This window comes from Pongo abelii, chromosome 18, assembly GCF_028885655.2.
Source record: "Pongo abelii isolate AG06213 chromosome 18, NHGRI_mPonAbe1-v2.0_pri, whole genome shotgun sequence".
Classification (NCBI taxonomy): domain Eukaryota; kingdom Metazoa; phylum Chordata; class Mammalia; order Primates; family Hominidae; genus Pongo; species Pongo abelii.
The window spans coordinates 74,788,828-74,809,862 of record NC_072003.2 but is presented as its reverse complement, the minus strand read 5'-3'; the positions used below and the strand labels follow the sequence as shown (position 1 = coordinate 74,809,862).

Here is a 21,035-nt window from a genome sequence, read left to right as displayed (position 1 = left end):
TACTCATGAAGACTTCGTAAATATTGGGGTCCAGACCTAGATACTACAACGTTACAAATCTGTTCTGATCACTGCTGTGTCAGATCCCTGGTAAATCCACAGCTCTGGTCGGGTGGGCCGCATGCAATTCCCTTCTTTCTTACAGGGGGCGCTGCAGAGAAGGGCAGTGCAGAGTGCGCAGTTCGCGGGCAGGGGCCAGGGTAGCGCGCGTCCATGGGGGTGGGTCTGTGCGAGCCCTGCGCAACGTCAGGGGCTCTGCCCCCGCCGGCTGCAGCGCCTTCTCATTGGAGGAGGGAACGGTCACTTGGCAGCGCTGTTGGGATTGGAGGAAGAGGGTCTCGGGTGGAGTGACGCTGAGGTGGTGAGGGTGCTGGTGGCTGCCCGCTGCTGCCCTTCGGTAGCTCGTCCCTCAACTCTGTGGTGAATGGCGACCGGATGGAGCGCTAGGGGAGCGACGGCAGCGGCGGGTGGGCCGGGTTATGGGCGCCCCGAGTCCGGGCGGCGTCCCCGGTGTGCCGCTGACCTGCTGGGTGGGCGCTGTCCTCCTGGAGGGGGTTCCCTCTGCTCTCCCGGACCCCTTTACCCGTCACTTCCTCGCCGGTCCCTGAGGCGGGTCCCCGGAGCCCCGCTGGGCGTGAGGTGCAGGGAGCGGCCGCAGGTGGACCCGGGGCCGCCACCCGAGCGGGTCTTGGCCTAGAGCTTCCGAGCTGCACCCCACGAGCCCGGGAGGCGGTGGTCCCCGCCATGCCTGGGTTGCCCCACGGCGCCCGGCCTCCTTCGAGGGGACTCGGAGCGGCCCGGCCCGGCCCGGCTGAGGAGTCAGAGCTCGCGCTCCCCTTGCCCGGGGGCTGCAGCCCGGCCCCTCCGCGCGGGCGCTCGTTCGCTGATCGCGGGCGCCTGGGGCCAAATCCACCCCCTCCGAGACCCGCTCCGCTTTCTAGGAATCTCTTTCCCAGACCTGGTGCCACCTGTTGCCGCGTCTTCCACCCGCCCTTCCAGATCTTTGGCACAGCTTCCTTTGAACTCTTCCTCCCCGCTGCGGCTTGAGCTGGGCCTGCTAGGAGGGTTGCTCAGAATCCTAATGCCAGGAAGAACGCTCCGTGCCCGGAAAGCTGGAGGGAGGAGAGAGGACTTCACCTGGGAAGGAGGAGAAAGGCTTTGAGGGGAGGCACAGTTATTTGTGTGGTCCTTGAAAGGCAAGAAGACTGGGGCCCGTGGCCCTGAAAGGGGAGGTGGGGCTCCCAGCAGAGGGGACTGAGATCTTCATAAACAATGAGGGACCAGAGCAGAGGGAACGAGATTCCAGACTCTAATTCCAAACAAGGCACCTGTGATTTCTCATCCCCTGGGCAGCGACTGCCAGGCGCCTTTCAGCGGACACCTGGGACTTGCAGTGTTATGTGCCCAGGGATTTTCCCGGACGGGATTGTGAAGTAGTGGGTAAGATCATCAGGCAGGTTGGGGTCAGATGCAGATGTTCGCTTGTGGTCATGCCTGAAATAGAGAATCTGGCAGCTCACGTTATTTCAGAAGGTGCTAGGATCACTTTTGACAGTGATATCAAAAAATTGATGGTGTTCTGGGGACCCTGTGAGAAAAATGAAATGTTCATGCAATCTGGAGGCACTACTGGGACCAGATTAATCTGTTTTTGTTTCCTTATTTATTTATTTATTTTTGAGACGGAGTTTAGCTGTTCTTGCCCAGGCTGGAGTGCAATGGCGCTATCTCGGCTCACTGCAATCTCCGCCTCCTAGATGCAAGCGATTCGCCTGCCACAGCCTCCGGAGTACCTGGGATTACAGGCATGCACCACCATCCCTGGCTAATTTTGTATTTTTAGTAGAGACGGGGTTTCTCCATGTTGGTCAGGTTGGTCATGAACTCCCAACCTCAGGTGATCTGCCTGCCTCGGCCTCCCAAAGTGTTGGGATTACAGGTGTGAGCCAGCACGCCCGGCCTTTTTTTTTTTTTTTTTTTTTTGAGACGGAGTCTCACTCCATCGCCCAGGCTGGAGTGCAGTGGCTCGATCTCGGCTCACTGCAAGCTCCACCTCCCAGGTTCACACCATTCTCCTGCCTCAGCCTCCCGAGTAGCTGGGATTACAGGCGTGTACACCATGCCCAGCTAATTTTTTTTTTTTTTTTTTTTTTTTTAGTAGAGACAGGGTTTCACCATGTTGGCTAGGCTGGTCTGGAACTCCTGATCTCAAGTGATCCACCCACCTCGGCCTTTCAAAGTGTTGGGATTACAGGCGTGAGCCACCATGCCTGGCCCATGCCAATTGTTTCATAGAATGTTTTACAATCTAGCTTCCTCTGATTTTCTTCATTATTAGACTCAGATTTTTTGTTCAGAATGCCACCTGCATAGGTGATGTACACTTATCTGTGGATCACCTTAAGAGATGTCAGTTTGTACCTTTGTTGACAAGTTTGATCCTTTCGTGAAGATGGTGTCTGTCAGATCTCTCCATTGTAGGGGTACCTGAACCCTCTCTTAATTAACAGTCCTATATGGGGTGATACTTTGGAACTGAATATTCTGTTGACTCTTCTGGCTTTTAGATCCCTTTTATTTCATTAAGAAAAGATTGAGATAAGTGGATTTGGGATGATAGTTTTAATGTATCAAAGTAGAGAATCTGTATCCATGATAATTGTTTTGATCTCAGAAATTGTTCTGAAAATTTTAAACTGCAATGTGTACTTGAGTTTAAGATTATTTTTATGGATATATAACTTCAAGGTGTTGAATACCACGGATCATTCATTCAGTGTGTATACATTTGGCCAAGTGCGGGCTCTGACCTGGAGGTATAAGCAGATAGGAGGCGTGGCCCTTGACCCCAAATAGATGAGAATTTGGTGGTAAATACATAACTTGTGTATTAGTCCGTTTTCATGCTGCTGGTAAAGACATACCTAAGACGGGGCAACTTACAAAAGAAAGAGGCTTAATTGGACTTACAGTTCCATGCGGCTGGGGAAGCCTCACAATCATCGCGGAAGGCAAGGAGGAGCAAGTCCCATCTTCCATGGATGGCAGCAGGCGAAGAGAGAATGAGGAAGATGCAAAATCAGAAACCCCTGATAAAACCATCAGATCTCTTGAGACTTACTACCACGAGAGCAGTATGGTGGGGGGAACCGCCACCGTGATTCAGTTATCTCCTACCAGGTCCCTTGCACAACACGTGGGAATTATGGGAGTACAATTCAATATGAGATTTGTGTGCGGACACAGAGCCAGACCATATCAACCTGCATCCCATCTTTAGCTGGAATGATAGCTGTATTGGGTACATGAGGTCTGATCTTGTTTGAGGCACCAAAGCCTGTCTTCCTGAAGCATAGTTAATATTTTGGCCCCACAGAAAAGGTTATTTGCAGTTTATGCCAACTTGTTATTGCAAAATCATTGCTCTGAAATATTCATTTCTACCAGGAAGCTTTGGATTGATTTTTTTTACCCGCAATATCTGCCCAACCCTCCTTATTCCAGTTGTTCAGATTTCTTTTGTCATTTTTAATGAATCTGAATGTCAAGGAAGGCAGATCTTTTTCTGGTATCAGGATTGATTTTATTGTGTGATAATACAGATTTCACTAAACTAAAGTCCTAGTGGGTCTTGTGATAATTAAAGTACAACCCAAGAATATTTTTCTTGTGTCATTGCTGGAATCAAGACTGGGTCACATTTGGACCACTCATTTATTCACTCAACAAACATTTACTGAGTGTCAATCATGTGCCCCCCTTTTTTTTTCTCTAGGTACCAGGTCAAGATGCCATGGTGAACAAAACAAAGCCCTTTCCCACATGGAGCTTTAATTCCAATGGAGGGAGGGAGAAAACAACCAACCTGTGGGCTGGAACAGCTGGTTGTGAGTGTGAGGGTGAGGGTAGGAAGTGGCAGAGCCTGTGTGGCTGGGGTGGAGTGCCATTTGCCATTGGGTGATGGGGAGACCCTCGATGGTGATGATATTGGAGTCAAAATCTGAAGGAAGTGAGGAATGAGCCAACAGCTCTTGGGGTAAGAGCAAGTGTTCTAGGCCAGGGAGCAGCAGATTCAGAGGCCCTGAAACAGGAGCTTACAGAAGAAACATTGAGGGGTCCAGGGTGCCTGGAGGGACTATGTGGGCAAGGGGGAGAGGAGGATGGGAGGGCAGATCCTGGAGGGCTCTACTGGGGGGTTTTGAGCAGAGACGGAATGATTCTGACTTTTATTTTTATTTATTTATTTTTTTTTTGAGACGGAGTCTTACTCTGTCGCCCAGGCTGGAGTGCAGCAGCGCGATCTCGGCTCACTGCAAGCTCTGCCTCCTGGGTTCACACCATTCTCCTGCCTCAGCCTCCTGAGTAGCAGGGACTACAGGCGCCCGCCACCACACCTGGCTAATTTTTTGTATTTTTATTAGAGATGGGGTTTCACCGTGTTAGCCAGGATGGTCTCGATCTCCTGACCTCGTGATCCGCCCGCCTCGGCCTACCAAAGTCCTGGGATTACAGGTGTGAGCCACTGCCCCTGGCTTTTTTTTTTTTTTTTTTTTGAGACGAAGTCTTGCTCTGTCGTCTAGGCCGGAGTGCAGTGGCAGGATCTCAGCTCACTGCAACTTCTGCCTCCTGGGTTCAAGCATTTCTCTGTCTCAGCCTCCCCAGTAGCTGGGATTATAGGCGCCCACCACCGTGCCTGGGTAATTTTTGTGTTATTAGTAGAGACAGGGTTTCACCATTTTGGCCAGGCTGGTCTTGAATTCCTGACCTCATGATCCACCCACCTCAGCCTCCCAAAGTGCTGGGATTACAGGCGTGGGCCACCATGCCCGGCCAATTCTGACTTTTTTTAAAGTACACAGTCCAGTGGTTTTTAGTATGTTCAGAGAGTTGTATAACAATCGCCACAATCAGTTTGAGAATATTTGCATCATCCCAAGAAGAAATCCCGTACCCAGTGGCATTGACTTATTGGTTTGCATGGAGAATAGATGGAAAGCCTGATCAGGACAAAGTCTGCTCAGGCTAGGACCCAGAGACCACTGAGGTGAGGCAGGCCACGGGCACACCCAAGAACCAGGGAGGAGCAGGCAGGCAGTATCCGAGAGAGGTGGTTGACTACAGTTGGTAGTTCAGTGGGCATGTCCTCTTGTTAGAGAGGAGTGGAGGGGACAGTTGGACCTCCAGGCAGGGAGATGGGGTTTGGCAGGAGAGGAGTCTCCCAGTGGACAATGGGTAGAGCTGCAGGCTGATGGGCAATGATTAGTATCAAGGCAGCCCAGCCTCAGCATGGAGTTGCAGGACCACATAAGACTCTTAATCCCCAGGAGGACTCATGTGGTCTGCTTAGAACCCCAGCTTCAGAGGAACTGGCTGTGTTGACCCAGTCATTCACTGGAACACGAGATGAGAGTGGGGCCAGCTGGAAGGAGGGCTGAGTGCTGAGCCTCATGCTGCCCACTTGGCTCAGTTTCTTTCTGTTGCTGCCATTTGGGGCCAGGTTGGTCTTGAGGCCTTGGTTGGGAGTTAGGTGACTCTGCTGTGGAGGTTAGAGGCCAGGGAGCCAGCCATTATAGACCGCTTGTGTTTGTTCTCTGTGTCCGTTCTGTTTCACTGCAATATCTGTCTGAAAATACATCCTTAAAGAAATAAGCTCTTTGAGAGCAGGCATCTTAGACTTTGTTTTTCACCAATGTTGCCAGCATATAGAACGAACTCTGTAAATATTCACAGATGGACTGGGCACAGTGGCTCACGCCTGTAATCCCAGCACTTTGGGAGGCTTAGGTGGGCAGATCACCTGAGGTCAGGAGTTCGAGACCAGCCTGGCCAACATGGCAAAACCCCATTGCTACTAAAAATGCAAAAAAATTAGTTTGGCGTAGTGGCTTGTGCCTGTAATCCCAGCTACTCAGGAAGCTGAGACATGAGAATCGCTTGCACCCAGGAGGCGGAGGTTGCAGTGAGCTGAGATCGTGCCACTGTACTCCAGCCTAGGTGACAGAGTGAGACTCATAAATAAATAAATATTCACAGATGAATGAATAAATTCTTAATGTTTGTATAAGTTTGCTATTGTTACTGTAATCAGTTCCCCAAATTGAGCTACTTAAAACCATATTGATTTTGTCATCTTATAGTTCTTACTTCTGGTGGTCAAAAGTCCAAATTGGATGTCTCTGGGCTAAAACCAAGGTTCAACGGGACTGTGTTCCTTCTAGAGGCTCTAGGAAGAATTTCTTTCCTTGACTTTACCAGCTTCTAGAGGCCACTTGCATTCCTAGGCCCATGGTCCCCTCCTCTTCTCCAAATCCAGCAGTGTAACATCTTCAAATCTTTCTGACTCTACCTCCTGTCTCCTTCTCACAAAGAAACTTGTGATTACTTTAGACCCATCTTGAAAATTTACAGTAACCCCCTACTGTGAGATCTTTAATCACAGCTGATTAAATATCCTTAATTTAATCACAGGTTTTTAAAAATTATTTTCTTCATTTTGTTAAATAGTCTAGCAAACCATTTCTTCAGCACCTTTTGCCTTGTAACTTATTCACAGGTTTTGGGGATGAGAATTTGAACACCTTTTGGCGCCCATTCTACCACAGTGCTTAGTCTCATTTCCCCTTATATTCTTTTATTTTTTATTCATTTGAGACAAGGTCTTACTCTGTTGCCCAGCCTGGAGTACAGTGGTGCCATCATGGCTCACTGTAGCCTCCACCTCCTGGGCACAAGTGATTCTCACACCTCAGCCTCCTGAGTATCTGGGACCACAGGTGTGAGCCACCATGCCCAGCTAGTTTTTTATTTTTTATTTTTTGTAGAGACAGGTTCTCCCTATGTGGCCCAGTCTGGTCTTGAACTCCTGAGCTCAAATGATCCTCCCACCTCGGCCTCCCAAAGTGCTAGGATTATAGGCGTGAGCCACCACTCCCAGCCTTTTTTTGTTTTTGTTTTTGTTTTTTCTTTTTTAAAGACATGGGGTCTTGCTCTGTTGTTTAGTGATTTTGTGTAGTGTCATGCAATGATGTGATCATAGCTCACTGTAACCTTGAACTTCTGGGCTCACACAATCCTCCTGCCTCAGCCTCCCCAGTAGCTAGGACCACAGAGAAGCCAAGACCTCAGGTACCTGTTCCCACACATGGCCAGTAGTTGGAGACCAGCCATGGACTGGGCACAGTGGCTCACACCTGTAATCCCAGCACTTTGGGAGGCTGAGACGGGCAGATCACCTGAGGTCAGGAGTTTGAGACCAGCCTGGCCAACATGGTGAAACTCCGTCTCTACTAAAAATACAAAAAATTAGCCAGCTGTGGTGGCACATGCCTGTAATCCCAGCTACTCGGGAGGCTGAGACAGGAGAATCGCTTGAACCTGGGAGGCAGAGGTTGCAGTGCGCCGAGATGGCACCACTGCACTACAGCCTGGGCAACAAGAGCGAAACTCTGTCTCAAAAAAAAGAAAAAAAAAACCAGACATTGGCTGGCCTTGTGGCTCACACCTGTAATGCCAGCATCTTGGGAGACCAAGATGGGAGGATTGCTTGAGGCCAGGAGTTCAAGGGTGCAGTGAGCTATGATTGAGCACTGCATTCCAGCCTGGGCAACGGAGAGGGACCATGTCTCTAGAACACACACACACACACACACACACACACACACACACACACACACACACACACACACACACACACACACACACACACGGACCATGTCTCTAGAACACACACACACACACACACACACACACACACACACACACACACACACATTGTTTCCTCAGTTCTGGAGGCTGGAAGTCTGAGATAAGGGTGCCAGCATGGTTGGGTTCTGACTGGGAGTTGGGTGCCTTCTATGTCCTCACATAGCAGAGAGAGAGATATCAGGAGATTGAAATCTCTTCCTCTTGTAAGGCCACAGCCCTATCATATTTAACTTGGGAATCTGTGGTGCACACAGTTCAGCCCTTAGTAGTTGGTTGGCACACCTGTGTCCAGACCCATTTTTCTGGAAGTTTCCAGCTTCATGTATTTCTGGCAGATCAGGGCCCTGCCTCCTAGGTCACTGCCCCGATGGTTATGGGTCAGTCAGTAAGAAGCCAGGCTCCAGCAGTGCCTTGAATTACTGCAAAAAGCAGTGCTTTTCACAGCTTCAGCAGAAGCCTTCCACAGCAGGAGTCCGGGGTGTGGTCTCACATCAGTGGGGGCAGCCAGCAGCCAGTGGTGACTAATCTGAGTTCTTTGTTTTTTGAGACAGAGTCTCGCTTTGTTGCCCAGGCTGGAGGGCAGTGGTGGTGTGATCTTGGCTTACTGCAACCTCCGCCTCCCGGATTCAACCAGTTCACCTCCTGGATTCAACCAATTCTCCTTCCTCAGCCTCCCAAGTGGCTGGGATTACAGGAGTGTGCCACTATGCCCAGCTAATTTTTGTTATTGTTGGCTTTTTTTTGGTGGGGAACAGAGTCTCAGTCTGTCGCCCAGGTTCCAGTGCAGTGGCACAATCTTAGCTCACTGCAACCTCTGCCTCCCAGGTTCCAGTGATTCTCCTGCCTCAGCCTCCCGAGTAACTGGGACTACAGCCACGCACCACCACACCTAGCTAATTTTTATTATTATTATTAATAGTAGAGATGGGGCTTCACCATATTGGCCAGGCTGGTCTCAAACTCCTGACCTCAGGTGATCCACCTGCCTCGGCCTCCCAAAGTGCTGGGATTACAGGTGGGAGCCACCATACCCTGTCTTAACCTGAGTTCTTGGAGGCAGGTTTGCATCCCATTTGTTTGCTTTGGACCAGTGAATTCCTGATGCCATCATAGAACTTTCTGTAGACTAGGTGTTGGGGTGGTCAGAGGGTCAGATTGATTTGGGAGTGGCAGGTGAGGACCTGGGGTAGAAGATGGTCTTTCTGCTTTGGAAGAGAAGCATGGTGCTGTGCTGTGGCTTGGGGATGAGCTGGCGGTGGATGGTGGACAGGGGGCCTCAGCTGGGAGGCCAGGCTACTCTTGACTGAGCCAGGGGCCACAGTAGCTGCCCAGGCAGGAGGGATTTGTGTGGGCGCCAGAGCTCTGGCAGGTGCACACTTGTTAGGGAGGAGCAGTATCCAGATGCAGGCACTGCTCCCTCTGGAGCTGCTGCCAGCCAGGGAGGGTGCGTCTCTGGGCAGCGAAAGGCAGGAATAGCTCCTGGCCTAATGGCAGCCGGGAAAGAAGCTGCAAGAGGATATGGGTTTGTTGTGGAAGAGGTGGGGCCTGAAATCTTGAGGACCAAGAATCCTGCCCTCAATCTCTGATTGACACTATTGACTAAAGGTGGCTTTTTTCATTGGTGGAGGAAGAGCAGTAGTTCGTTTGTTCAGCCTCAATTTATCTATCCATATGCTGGGCATGAGAGTAGCCAACTCTCTCCTGGGATATATGGAGGGATCACATGGGACAATCCATAGATATAACAATTGTTTCAAATCCTGCATATACCTCATAGGTGTGAAGTGGTTGTATCCTTTGTGAATTCTCTTGGCCAGGCACCAGTGGGAGGTTAGATAGTGACCTGGAGTTTGTGTTGAGGAAGTAGTAGCCTTTGAATGCCTGCCTTTGTAGCTGTTGCACATATGTTAGGCTCACTTTCAACTAAATGGAATTAACTAATTGATTTCTTCAGTGGGCCAAGTGATAACATAGCCAACCCTTGCTAGCCCATAGGGGTGAGAGTCTAGCTTAGTGACAGGTTGTTTTTGGGAGACACACCCTTTGTGTCCTCACTTCTCTGTCCCCTGTCTCCGTCCTGCTCTCCCTCTCACCCATTCTGCCAACTCTTCTGGCCCCATGGGCACCTAGAGCACATGCACTTGGTGAATCTAGATCTTTCTTCCCTAAGACATTGCTGCACCCCATCACCTCATTACCTCGCTTCCTTCAGGTCTCCAACAAGTCAGGTCATCCTGAATATTTTCTGTAAAACTTTCCGTTAAATTCTACCTTCATTATTCTTTCATTTTAGCCTGCCTTGTTTTTCTCTGTGGCACTCATCACTATTTGATATTGTTGCATATTTATTAATCTATTTTCTCTCTTCTTGGTTGGGAACATAAGCTCCATTAGGATGGAGACTTTGTCTGTTTTGTTTAGATTATATTCTCATCATCTGAAATAGTGCCTGTAGGGCCTCAAAAAGTTCATAGCAGATTAATGAGTGAATTTAACAAGTAGACACTATTGATGGTGCTGAGCCACATCTCAGCCCTCTCTCAACTTGGAGCGGAATTATGCACACAGGCAAGTATACAGACTTTGATGCCTGGTGCTGCCGTTTTGCAAAAAGACTTCTCCAACCCACTGTCTTCTTTTTGAATTTTTAAATAAATCTGGCCGGGTGCGGTGGCTCACACCTGTAATCCCAGCACTTTGGGAGGCCAAGGCAGGTGGATCACGAGGTCAGGAGTTCGAGACCAGCCTGGCCAACATGGTGAAACCCCATCTCTACTAAATATACAAAAAAATTAGCCGGGCAAAGTGGCAGGTGCCTGTAATCCCAGCTACTCGGGAGACTGAGGCAGGAGAATTGCTTGAACCCAGGAGGCGGAGGTTGCAGTGAGCTGAGACCATGCCACCGCACTCCAGCCTGGGCAACAGAGCGAGACTCCGTCTCAAAAATAAATAAATAAATAAGTAAGTCTGGATATTTTAGTCCTGGAAAGGATACCACATTTGAAGTCAAAGACCTGATCTGAAATTCTGTCTTCACCATTACTTGCTGTACCTCTGATAAATGCCCTAACCTCCCTCACCCATGATTTTCTCATCTGTGTAATGGGAAAATACTTGTTCTGCCTACCTGGGGCTTAACATTTATTGTAAAGATCAAATGAAATGAGTTTCTCTCCCCGCCCCACAGTGTGTTGGAATCTGGCAGTTGTCTCCTGGCCACTATCCTCTGTTGCAAGTTGAGAAATGTGATCTTTACTTCCTGTCCAACCCTAAAGATCCGGAAGGCGTGGATCCGTCACAGAGAGTTACACAACATTGTCTACCCAGATCCCAATTGAAGAAAATCCACAGGAAGACAAGGCAGGCTGTTTTCATCCTACCCATAATGACTAGTCCGTCATTGCCTCAGTAACTTGATCATCAGCCCGGGTAGCAGATATCCCTCCCCGAAGCTGATGAAACAGGGCAGAGAGGAAGTATCCAGGAGAAAAGGGAGGGAGGTTTCTCTAAAACAAGACCTACAATAAGGACATTATTGTCTAGAAGGAAATAAATAATTGAAAGTTTCTGAAAACTGAGATTTCTTCATCTCAAATGACTTTATTAGCCCAAAAAAGTACAAAAATTATTTTCCTCACATAATATTAATGGTGGGAATCAAAATGAATCAGTAGAAGGGGGATCCAGATTGGAATGCTGCTACACCATAGTAGAATCCTTCTGGGAACCTACGGTGGGAAAGGATCACTTGTAGCAAAAAGATCCAGAGTTGTGCAGAGGGATCATGTCAGCAGCAATCACTTTTCAGTAACCATCTTTTCCTGCTGATCATTTTAGGATCACTATGAGGTCAGACTGGATGGTGGGAGTGGATACCAATTTTTTTTTTTACTGCCTACATATGCTTCATGAGCTATAATTTGTCTTTTTTTCTTCCACAGATCTGTTTCTTTTCCTTACTTTCATGCCCATAATTTATCTTACAGATGTGGTTTAATGCTTTGCTGATTTGACATAGCTTCCTTTTCCATTTCATTGATTGCTACTAAAAGATGCACAAGGCTTTCAGGTCCTCACACGAATGATGAGATGAGATCCAACATCAAGAATCTGAAGCAAAGACACTTGTGGTTTCAGAATGTGTAACTAGAGCTTGGGAATTTTCTGTTGAGTTTGTTGGGGGAATGCATAATGATTAGGATTAGGTGTTTTTCTATTTTAAAAAGTTGCTTCTAGAGGCATAGAGGACAATTCTGATACACTATTTAAATTTTCCATACAAATCCAGGCATGTTTATGCAAAAGAAAAAAAAAACACCAGTACAAAACAAACAAGATATGATCTGACTGGGCGTGGTGGCTCACCCCTGTAATCTTAGCACTTTGGGAGGCCAAGGCAGGAGGATCCCTTGACCACAGGAGTTCAAGACCAGCCTAGGCAACATAGGGAGAACCTCTTTAAAAAAATAAAATTTAAAAATTTTTTAAAAAAAAGATCAAATGAGACAAATGCTATTCACATGTTTCTTGTCTTGTTATCGCCACTTCAAGTTCCCATTTATTTTGTCCAGTGAACATTTGAAAGACTCAGATATGAAGTTCAGGGGCCATGCACTTTGTGCCTCTTTCCCCAGTATTAATGCACCTACACCTGTCTATTTTTCTCTTTCTTTTAGTGGGGGAGATAATGCCTCTTTCTTTTGTGTACAGCAGGACAGCGGGTCATTGTGTATGTACAGAAGTGATGTGGATTCCTCCCAGACTCATTAGTGACCAGGGCTGCTGGCCCTGTTTGGGTTTCCTAGACTAGAGAAGAAGACAGGAACCAGGATGGGAAGATGGACATGTTACATTTCAAGCTGGAGCTGCCCCTGCAGTCCACGGAGCACGTTCTCGGTGTGCAGCTCATCCTGACTTTCTCCTATCAATTACACGTGAGTCAGTCCGCTGGGAGGCTGTCCTCTCCCTTGTGTCTTTTTAATAGACCAGAGTCCTTCTTCTGATTTCTAGAAGACCCACACTGTAGCAGGCCCTCTTCCCCATGTAGTTTGGGATTTAACTTAGGCCAATCGAATGGTTTTCACTAGTCATATTAACCGATAATGGGCTATTAATAGCTCAGAAGGTTCTAGGCAGTGTTTCCTGCATGGCTACGCTAGGTATGTGAGGGCCTCTTAGGTTTCAGCTAAGACAGGTGACTCTTAGCACCCAGAGCCCTTCAGATCTGATGGCGGTTGGTATTGTTGGTCCTTCTAATGATTTCAGAGGATGGCGACCCTCGTGATGCAGAGCATGGCATTTCTCCAGTCCTCCTTTCCTGTCCCGGGATCTCCATTATACGTGAACGGAGACCTGAGGCTGCAGCAGAAGCAGCCGATGAGCTGTGGTGGCCTAGATGCCCGATACAATGTAAGGGCGCTTCTCATTGTCCAGCTCTTTTGTTTCTGTGTGTTACTGTTCGTCAAATTCTTTGAAGAGGGGAATAAAAAGTAGAAATATTTCTCTGTGGGTGGCTTTCAAGGGGCCTTCTAAGGAATTCTTGCCATGAAGTCTTTTCAGACTATGAAGATACACCTGTATTTACACCTAGAGGGAGAGAGAGAAAAAATCTGTGTTTGTTGAATAACTAAATTGTTTATTGCTTTTAGGTACACATGTGCACACGCGCACACACACACACATACATTCTCTCTTCCATACACATACTTGGAGTGTGTGTTTCCAAGAGATCATGTAAAATGTTCATGTAAAGTATTTCAGAAATACTACTAGACAGTTTACTGAACCCATAACATATGCCAGCCTTGAGTGCAGGGGTTTATGTGTCTCATCTCCTTTAATCATCACAGCAACCTCTGAGCTGCCTGCACTGTCCTTTCCCAGCACTCCAGCCAGTGGTCCCATTGCTGTCCCCCTTGCTACTTTGCAGCCCCCCTGGCCTTTTTGCTGTTCCTTGAACCCAAGAAGCAGCTGCCACCTCAGGGCTTTTGCTCTTGCCATTTCCTCTGCCAGGCATCCATGTGGCTTATCGGACCATGCCATTCAGGTCCCTGTTCAGATCTCGCCAAGCACCATCCTTCCCTGACCTGCTTGTAGAGTAGCAGCCCCTCCCTCCACCATCCCTCAGCCAGACTCTCCCTCCTGCCACCTGGCCTACTCAGGATATGTGTTTTTGGGTTTATTTGTTGTCTCCCTCAGCCTTGACAGCAGCGGCATCTCATACACTATCACATCCATGCCTGGCACACTGCCTATCACTTGGTAAGCTCACAGAGAAGCTTGTTTGAAGAATGAACTCATTTTGGAGAAGACAAAACTTGGGCTTACAGTGATTAATTTTCCCAAAGGCTCAAATCTTGAAAGTATAACAGAGCCAGGAACTTTCTGTGTCCAGAACTCATGCATCTAATCACTCATTCCTCACCTTTATTTTATCACAGTGGGGACCATAGAAGTTGGGCTGCTGTACTTTGGAAAATGAAAAAGGGAAATTATCAGTTATAAGGCATCCTCCCACCTCAGCCTCCAAGGGTACTGGGAATACAGACATGAGCCACTGCACCTAACCTTTTTTAAAACAATTTCATTTATTATTTTATTTATTTTTTGTGACAGAGTTTCCCTTTGTCACCCAGGCTGGAGTACAGTGGCGCAATCATGGCTCACTGCAGCCCTGACCTCCCCAGGCTCAGATGATCCTCCTACCTCAGCCTTCTGAGTAGCTAGCTGGGACTACAGGTGCATGCTACCACGCCTGGCTAATTTTTACATTTTTTGTAGAGACAGGGTTTGCCATGTTTCTCAGGCTGGTGTCAAACTCCTGGACCCAAGTGATCCACTCACGTTGGCCTCCCAACATGCTGGGATTACAGGTGTGAGCCACTGTGCCTGCCCCCGTACCCACTTTTTAATAAAAAAAACTAGACTCTCACTCTGTGGCCCAGGCTGGAGTGCAGTGGCCTACCTATGACTCATTGTGCCTCATACTCCTGGGTACAAGCAGTTCACCCACCTCAGCCTCCCTGGAAGCTAGGACTGGAGGCACCACAATGCCTAGTTTATTGGAATTTTTTTTTTTTTTTTTTTTTTTTTTGGTAGAGATGGGGTCTTTATGTTGCCCAGGCTGGTCTTGAACTTCTGTCCTCTCAAGCAGTCCTCCTGCCTCAGCCTCCCAGATTGCTGGGATTACAGGCATGAGCCATGACATCCAGCTGAGAGAGATTTTATAAATAGCTTTAAAACGTATAAAACATGGACACTGACCACTTATTTTCATCCCCACAGAAGGAAGGACAGAGTAAATGGGCTTAAATTGTTGCAAGAGAGTTTATTCATCTTTGAAGAGAAGATTATTGATGCTGCAGTAGGCCACCAAGAACAAGAGGGGGACCAGCTGTGGGACCAGCCTGGGTGGGCAGAAGGGTGAAGGAAAAGAGGAGGAGCCTCCCAGGTGCTCACACCACATCCTCCTCCCGTGTCCCAGATATCCGTCATCAACGGGACCAGCCCCTTTGCCTATGACTACGACCTCACCCATGTTATTGCTGCCTACCAGGAGAGGAACGGTGAGTCACAGGTAGAGCTCATTCAGCCGCTGCTCAGGACTTTCAAGGTTAGTGGGGGCAACAGAGACAAGCAGAACTGGAACCCTTGTGATGAAAATGTCAAAACCCGTGAATGCTCAACGATGGAAGCAAATATGCTGTCCAGGATTTGTCTTTTTTGTCCTGATCTTCAGACCTGGGACCACCCCCACCCCTCCAGCATCCCATGGTCCAGCAGGTTAGTGATGGTTAAATGCCATCATTATCCCACCACTGGCTTGATGGGTTTCCTTTTTAAAAAATGTAAGCCTAACTGAGTTGTTCCCCATACCACACCTGTAACAGATGCCAAAGACAAATTGCTGTTCATGCTTTTCAGAGAAAAACAGAGAACGTGGGTGACTCTCCGCACATTAGCAGTCGAGCAGAACAGGAGTGCCTCTGCTTCCTGCCAGAAGGCACAGTGTGCTCATTCCTTACAGAGCTCTAGGCCATAGCATGTGTTAACTCGGCATGTTTGGCTGGTCGGTGGCTGAGGTTGTCTGTAAAGGCATCTACAGTGTTACTTGGCAACCAGACATCATGGAGACTATACACAAACATTTCACAAGGGGGGTGACTGCAAATCCAGTATTGCTTTCTGATTTTATGTCATACATTAGCAGCATTTTTATAATAATAAAGAGAATTCTAAAACAAAACTAAAAAAGAGAATTCTAAAACAAAACTAAAAAGCACGACCCAAGAAATCGATGTTTTTCTTTACTTTTTTCACTCTTTATTCTTATGTGGATTTAAAAAATATATTTATTATGATAGTGTTGAAACACTTTGGCATCCAAATTATTTGTATTTCCATGTAATAAAAGTATTTCCCCACACTGCTACAAAGTTCTAATTTTTTTTTTCTTGAAGAGACACACGGTCTTGCTCTGATGCTCAGGCTGGAGTGCAGTGCTGTAATCATAGCTGATTGTAACCTTGAACTCCTGTGGGTTCAGTGATCCTCTCACCTCAGCCTCCTGGGCCGCTAGGACTACAGGCACGTGCCACCATGCCAGCTAATTTTTTTTACTTTTTAGTAGAGAGAGGGTCTCAATATGTTAGCCAAGCTGTTCTCAAACTCCTGGCCTCAAGTGACCCTCCCACCTTGGCCTCCCAGATCCTTGGGATTACAAGAAGGCGTGACTTTGTCCATACAAACATATTATTTAGAGTGGCAACATGTTATTCTTTCAGTTAGCCATTCAGCAATTGTAGATGATCACATGAGCATTTCCAAGTTTTTGACGTATTTTAATATAAATATAGTATTAGTCGTTTCTCACACAGCTGTAAAGACATACCCGAGACTGGGTAATTTATAAAGAAAAGAGGTTTAATTGACTTAGAGTTCTGCATGGCTGGGTAGGCCTCACAATCACGGCGGAAGGCACCTCTTCACAGGGCTGCAGAAGAGAGAATGAGAGCAGAGCTAAGGGGGAAGCCCCATATAAAACCATCAGATCTGGTGAGAACTCACTATCATGACAATGGCATGGGGAAACTGCCCCCATGATTCAGTTATCTCCACCTGGTCCTGCCCTTGATCCGTGGGGTTTGTTACAATTCAAGGTGAGATTTGGGTCACAGAGCCAAACCATATCAAATACTTTTTTGATGAGTATCTTAACAAATTATTTGTTAATCTACTTTGTACATGCAATTTTTAATGCTTTCAAATGACTTCTTTCAGTTCTGAAGTACAGAATATCCCACAGGAATAAAATAATACTCTTATAGCCGAGCATGGTGGCTCATGCCTATAATCCCAGCACTTTGAGAGGCCGAGGCAGGCAGATCACCTGAGGTCGGGAGTTCGAGACCAGCCTGACCAACATGGAGAAACCCCATCTCTACTAAAAATACAAATTTAGCTGGGTGTGGTAGCGCCTGCCTGTAATCCCAGCTACTTAGGAAGCTGAGGCAGGAGAATTGCTTGAACCCGGGAGGTGGAGGTTGCAATGAGCCAAGATCACGCCATTGCACTCCAGCCTGGGCAACAAGAGCGAAACTACGTCTCAAAAAAAAAATAATAATATTCTTATAGCCCTCAATATATTTTGCCAATAGGCTGCCCCATCATGGATTAATGGTTAATGATTGTATTGCAGTTGCCACCATCCTGAATGACCCCAACTTCATCTGGCTGGTGGGCAGAGCTATGAAACTCCATTTGTGATTAATGTTGTCATCCAATACCCTGTGGAAACCATATCATATCTTTCTGTTAGAGAGGCAGTGGTAACTCAACTTCCAAAAAGGAAAGATTCCAAAGTTGTCCCCAGCAGAAACAGATGTGGGAGCCTTTGATTGGAAATTGCTACAGCACTGTATCTCCACATAAATGACTATGTCTGCTCTTTATACAGGGGGGAAATCATTTCCTGTTCATATTTCTTTCTGAGCCATTCTTCTAAGTCAGAATCATCCATATTTATTTTTTAATAATCTTTTATTATTTCTTTCATCTTAAGAGTATTTGAAATATTCTTGCCATATCCTGTCTGGCCTAAACCTTAGTTTACTTTCACTTATACCATGTGGTCCTCAGCTCTTTAACTGTCCTTATCAGCCAGGATTCTGGAAGATGGTAAAGTTCACCTGGGTGCAGTATGTCAGCATCCTGCTTATCTTCCTCTGGGTGTTTGAAAGAATCAAGATCTTCGTGTTTCAGAATCAGGTGGTGACCACCATTCCTGTGACAGCGACGCCCCGGGGAGAAGTGTGTAAGGAGCACTTATCCTAGAAAGGCCGTTTCTGAAGACTCAGCAGAACGTGGCTGCCTCATTGTCATCTTCTGGGAACATCTTAGGACCTTTTGAAAGAGCCCAGCGGACACATGCGGGCTTGTGTGCTTTTCCCTCAGAGACAGCAGTTCTTTCCAGTTTTGCTCTACACAAGTTCCGTATCTTCAGAGCTCCTGCAGAATTGTCAGGGACTAGTTTGTGGAAAGGTCTGAGAGTTCCTGGAGGCTATAATTAGCTTTTTGGGTTTTTCTTCTTTGCCTTAGCGTTGAATTTCAGGAGAAAATTGCAGTCAGTTCAGACATCTTGGAAAGAGTCCCATCTCTGGTCAAGCAGAGACTTTTCCTCTGTTGAACTGAGGAACACACTGTGCATTTCTTCCTTCTATTGTGAGCCACTCTTACTCTTTTCAGGGCTCTCTTGTGACGAACATGCCAATCACTAGCACTTTGCACCCCTGGGCTTCTCCATTTCCCATTCAGAGCTTTGATTTCCAGAGCTGAGGCCTTTAACTGGAGACCTGGAGGGGCAGGGCCCAAGGGCAAGGGCCGCATTAGCACAGGCATCAGGGAGGGCCGCTGAAGGACACCTGGAAGGACACTTGGACCGTCCACCTCCCTCAGCCCAACAGTCAGTCATCTGTCATCAGCTCAGCTGAGCAGCCCTGGATCCCTGCCTGACTGTGGCTGGCTCTTTGCCCTGTTTTGCCCTCTGTCTGTGCCCCTGGATGGCAGTCAGAGGGACTGTTTCATTCTCAGCCCCCTCAGCAGCACTGGGAGAAGAAAGCATTGTCACAACAGGTTCTTTCTGGCCCTCACCCAACAGCCTGGGCACTTGGCCCTCCTCCTCCTTGACAGCCCTCCCCCTTCCTGCAAAGGACAGGGGCGACAGGAGTTGGTGTTGGGATTGGCTCCCACTGTCTGACAACCACAAGTTTATTTGGAAGGCTAGCAGGAAGCCCAGCGGCTGGCGTTTCCCTTGACTAAGGAACAGGGTGCCCAGCAGAGTGGGGCGGGCAGCTTTGAGAAGGACACAAGAAGCAGTGAGGGTGTAAAGAGGATGCTGGCCTGGGCAGGCCAGTCCAGCCTGGCCACTAGCAGAATACCGAGCAGTCCAGTGGATTACCCTTGTGGCTAAGCAAGTGTCTGCGGGAGCAGAGATGGCTGGAAGAGGCCTCTGCACACGGAAGATGGCTTGTTCAGCCCATTGATCTCCTGAGGACACGTGCAGTCTCCTCCAAGAACAGATGGAGCTGCTTCCTGATCCCAAGCAGGTCGTTGCCACTGGAAGGACATGGCCCCAGTGATCCATGCTTCATGCCCACCCAGAAACACACCCCTCAGTGTGTGCCTCGGTTTACTTTGGAGATCAGTTGTCATTTTTAGTGCTCCTTTAGGCTTACTAAAAACAGTTTTGGAAACAAAGCTATTTTCAAGTATTCAAGCAGAGGAATTCCCTAACACTGACTCCCTTGTCTTTTTTTAATATTCAGGCTATTTTAGATGCCTAAATTTTTTTCTTGAGATTTATTTATTTTTATAGATGGGGGTTCTCACTATGTTGCCCAGGCTGGTCTTGAACTTCCGACCTCAGGCAATCCTCCTGTCTCAGCCTCCCAAAGTGCCAGGAATATAGGCATGAGCCAGTGTGCCCCGTCTCTTGAGACTGAAATGAAAAATTTTTTGTGGTTTAAATCCCCGAAAGGTAATGAAACATGGAAGGATGGCTAAAGATACGTATAAACTTTGGTTTGCATTTTATTAAATTATTTGAATGCAAAACTTGTATAAAGAATCCATTATGTTCTGTGGCTTTCTAATTAAAATGTTCAACATGGAAGGTTGTATTAGCTATTTTTGAAGCAGGGCTTTGGAGTGAGAAAGAATAGGGAGGGCTGAAGTTGAGCACACTTCTCCGAGTTACTCACCAGCAGCCTTGCTTTGCCAGGGCTCTGCCCAAAGACCTTGGAGCTTTTGTTAGCTCTTTGGCAAAAGTTTCCTGGTCCAATCCCAAGTATATTAGTTTTTAGTGGAATCCACATGGCATATGGGAGCCGCGGGTTGGAAAATTACAACTGTGTCTGGTGAATATCAAATTATTTACAGATCATATGTTGGTAGCTTCTGAAACTGAACCACACAGCATAGTTGCAGGAGGAAGAAAGGTAAGAAATACACAGGATTTTATCAACTGAGCTGAAGCCATAGATAAGTCATATTTGAGATAATTATTGAATTTGTTTTGTGGGAGAGAAATCCCTGATTCTTCCAAATGATTAGTCCAGTTTCTGCCAAAGCAGGTGAGGTGTCTAATGCCCCACTGAGTGCCCATCTTGAAGTTTATTAAAGCAATTCTCTCTCTTTGCGTCCCTCTTACCCTATCCTCCATATCCTCTCTCCCTCTCCTTATTCATGCTTTGTAAAGAGGTTTTGGATCTTTCTGGCCAGATAACTTGTAAATACTGATTAAGGAAATGTAAATTACATGATCCTAAGGAAAATAATGATTGCCGGCCAATCCCCTACCCAGAGTTATGGTTGGCCTTCTGGCACACATCTTTCTATCCTGTACACTATTTCTAACTTTTTAAAAATCATGAACAGGCCGGGCACGGTGGCTCATGCCTGTAATCCCAGCACTTTGGGAGACAGAGGCGGGCGGATAACCTGAGCTCAGGAGTTCGAGACCAGCCTGGACAACGTGGTGAAACCCTGTCTCTACTAAAAGTACAAAAATTAGCCCGGCGTGGTGGTGGGCACCTGTAATCCCAGCTACTGAGGAGGCTGAGGCAAGAGAATCACTTGAACTCGAGAGGCGGAGGTTGCAGTGAGCCTAGATCCCGCCATTGCACTCCAGCCTGGGCTACAAGAGTGAGACTCCATCTCAAAAAAAATCAATATCAAAATCATGAACAACACTTATATGAACCCTGTACATAAATCCTTGTTTCTGGTTTATTTCCTTAAGATAGCTCCTAGAAAGGAATTACCAATCCGAAAAG

General features: G+C 47.3%; 2 protein-coding genes across 2 annotated transcripts in view; both read left to right on the top strand.

Annotated features, from left to right (window-relative positions):
• TMEM231 (transmembrane protein 231) overlaps positions 1-19,849 on the top strand; it is a 63,456-nt gene extending 43,607 nt beyond the window's left edge. The window contains exon 7 of the mRNA XM_054533049.2: positions 17,856-19,849. Within this exon, the coding sequence (XP_054389024.1) occupies positions 17,856-18,036 (181 nt within the window). The 3' untranslated portion in view covers positions 18,037-19,849. The remainder of the gene's footprint in view (positions 1-17,855) is intronic.
• Positions 57-16,127, top strand: LOC134759401 (transmembrane protein 231-like). Its single transcript, XM_063717786.1, has 4 exons — positions 57-467; positions 12,510-12,638; positions 12,970-13,113; positions 15,188-16,127. Exons 2-4 carry the CDS (start codon positions 12,543-12,545, stop codon positions 15,563-15,565), a joined length of 618 nt encoding a protein of 205 aa, XP_063573856.1. The 5' UTR covers positions 57-467; positions 12,510-12,542; the 3' UTR covers positions 15,566-16,127.
• Positions 19,850-21,035: the final 1,186 nt, after the last annotated feature.

Bases quoted from the DNA above. Each gene is read 5' to 3' on its own strand.
- LOC134759401 (XM_063717786.1), top strand. From the start codon at position 12,543: ATGGACATGTTACATTTCAAGCTGGAGCTGCCCCTGCAGTCCACGGAG. The intron at 12,639-12,969 runs GTGAGTCAGTCC...TAATGATTTCAG, and splicing joins CTTTCTCCTATCAATTACAC to AGGATGGCGACCCTCGTGAT. The intron at 13,114-15,187 runs GTAAGGGCGCTT...CCCGTGTCCCAG, and splicing joins GCCTAGATGCCCGATACAAT to ATATCCGTCATCAACGGGAC.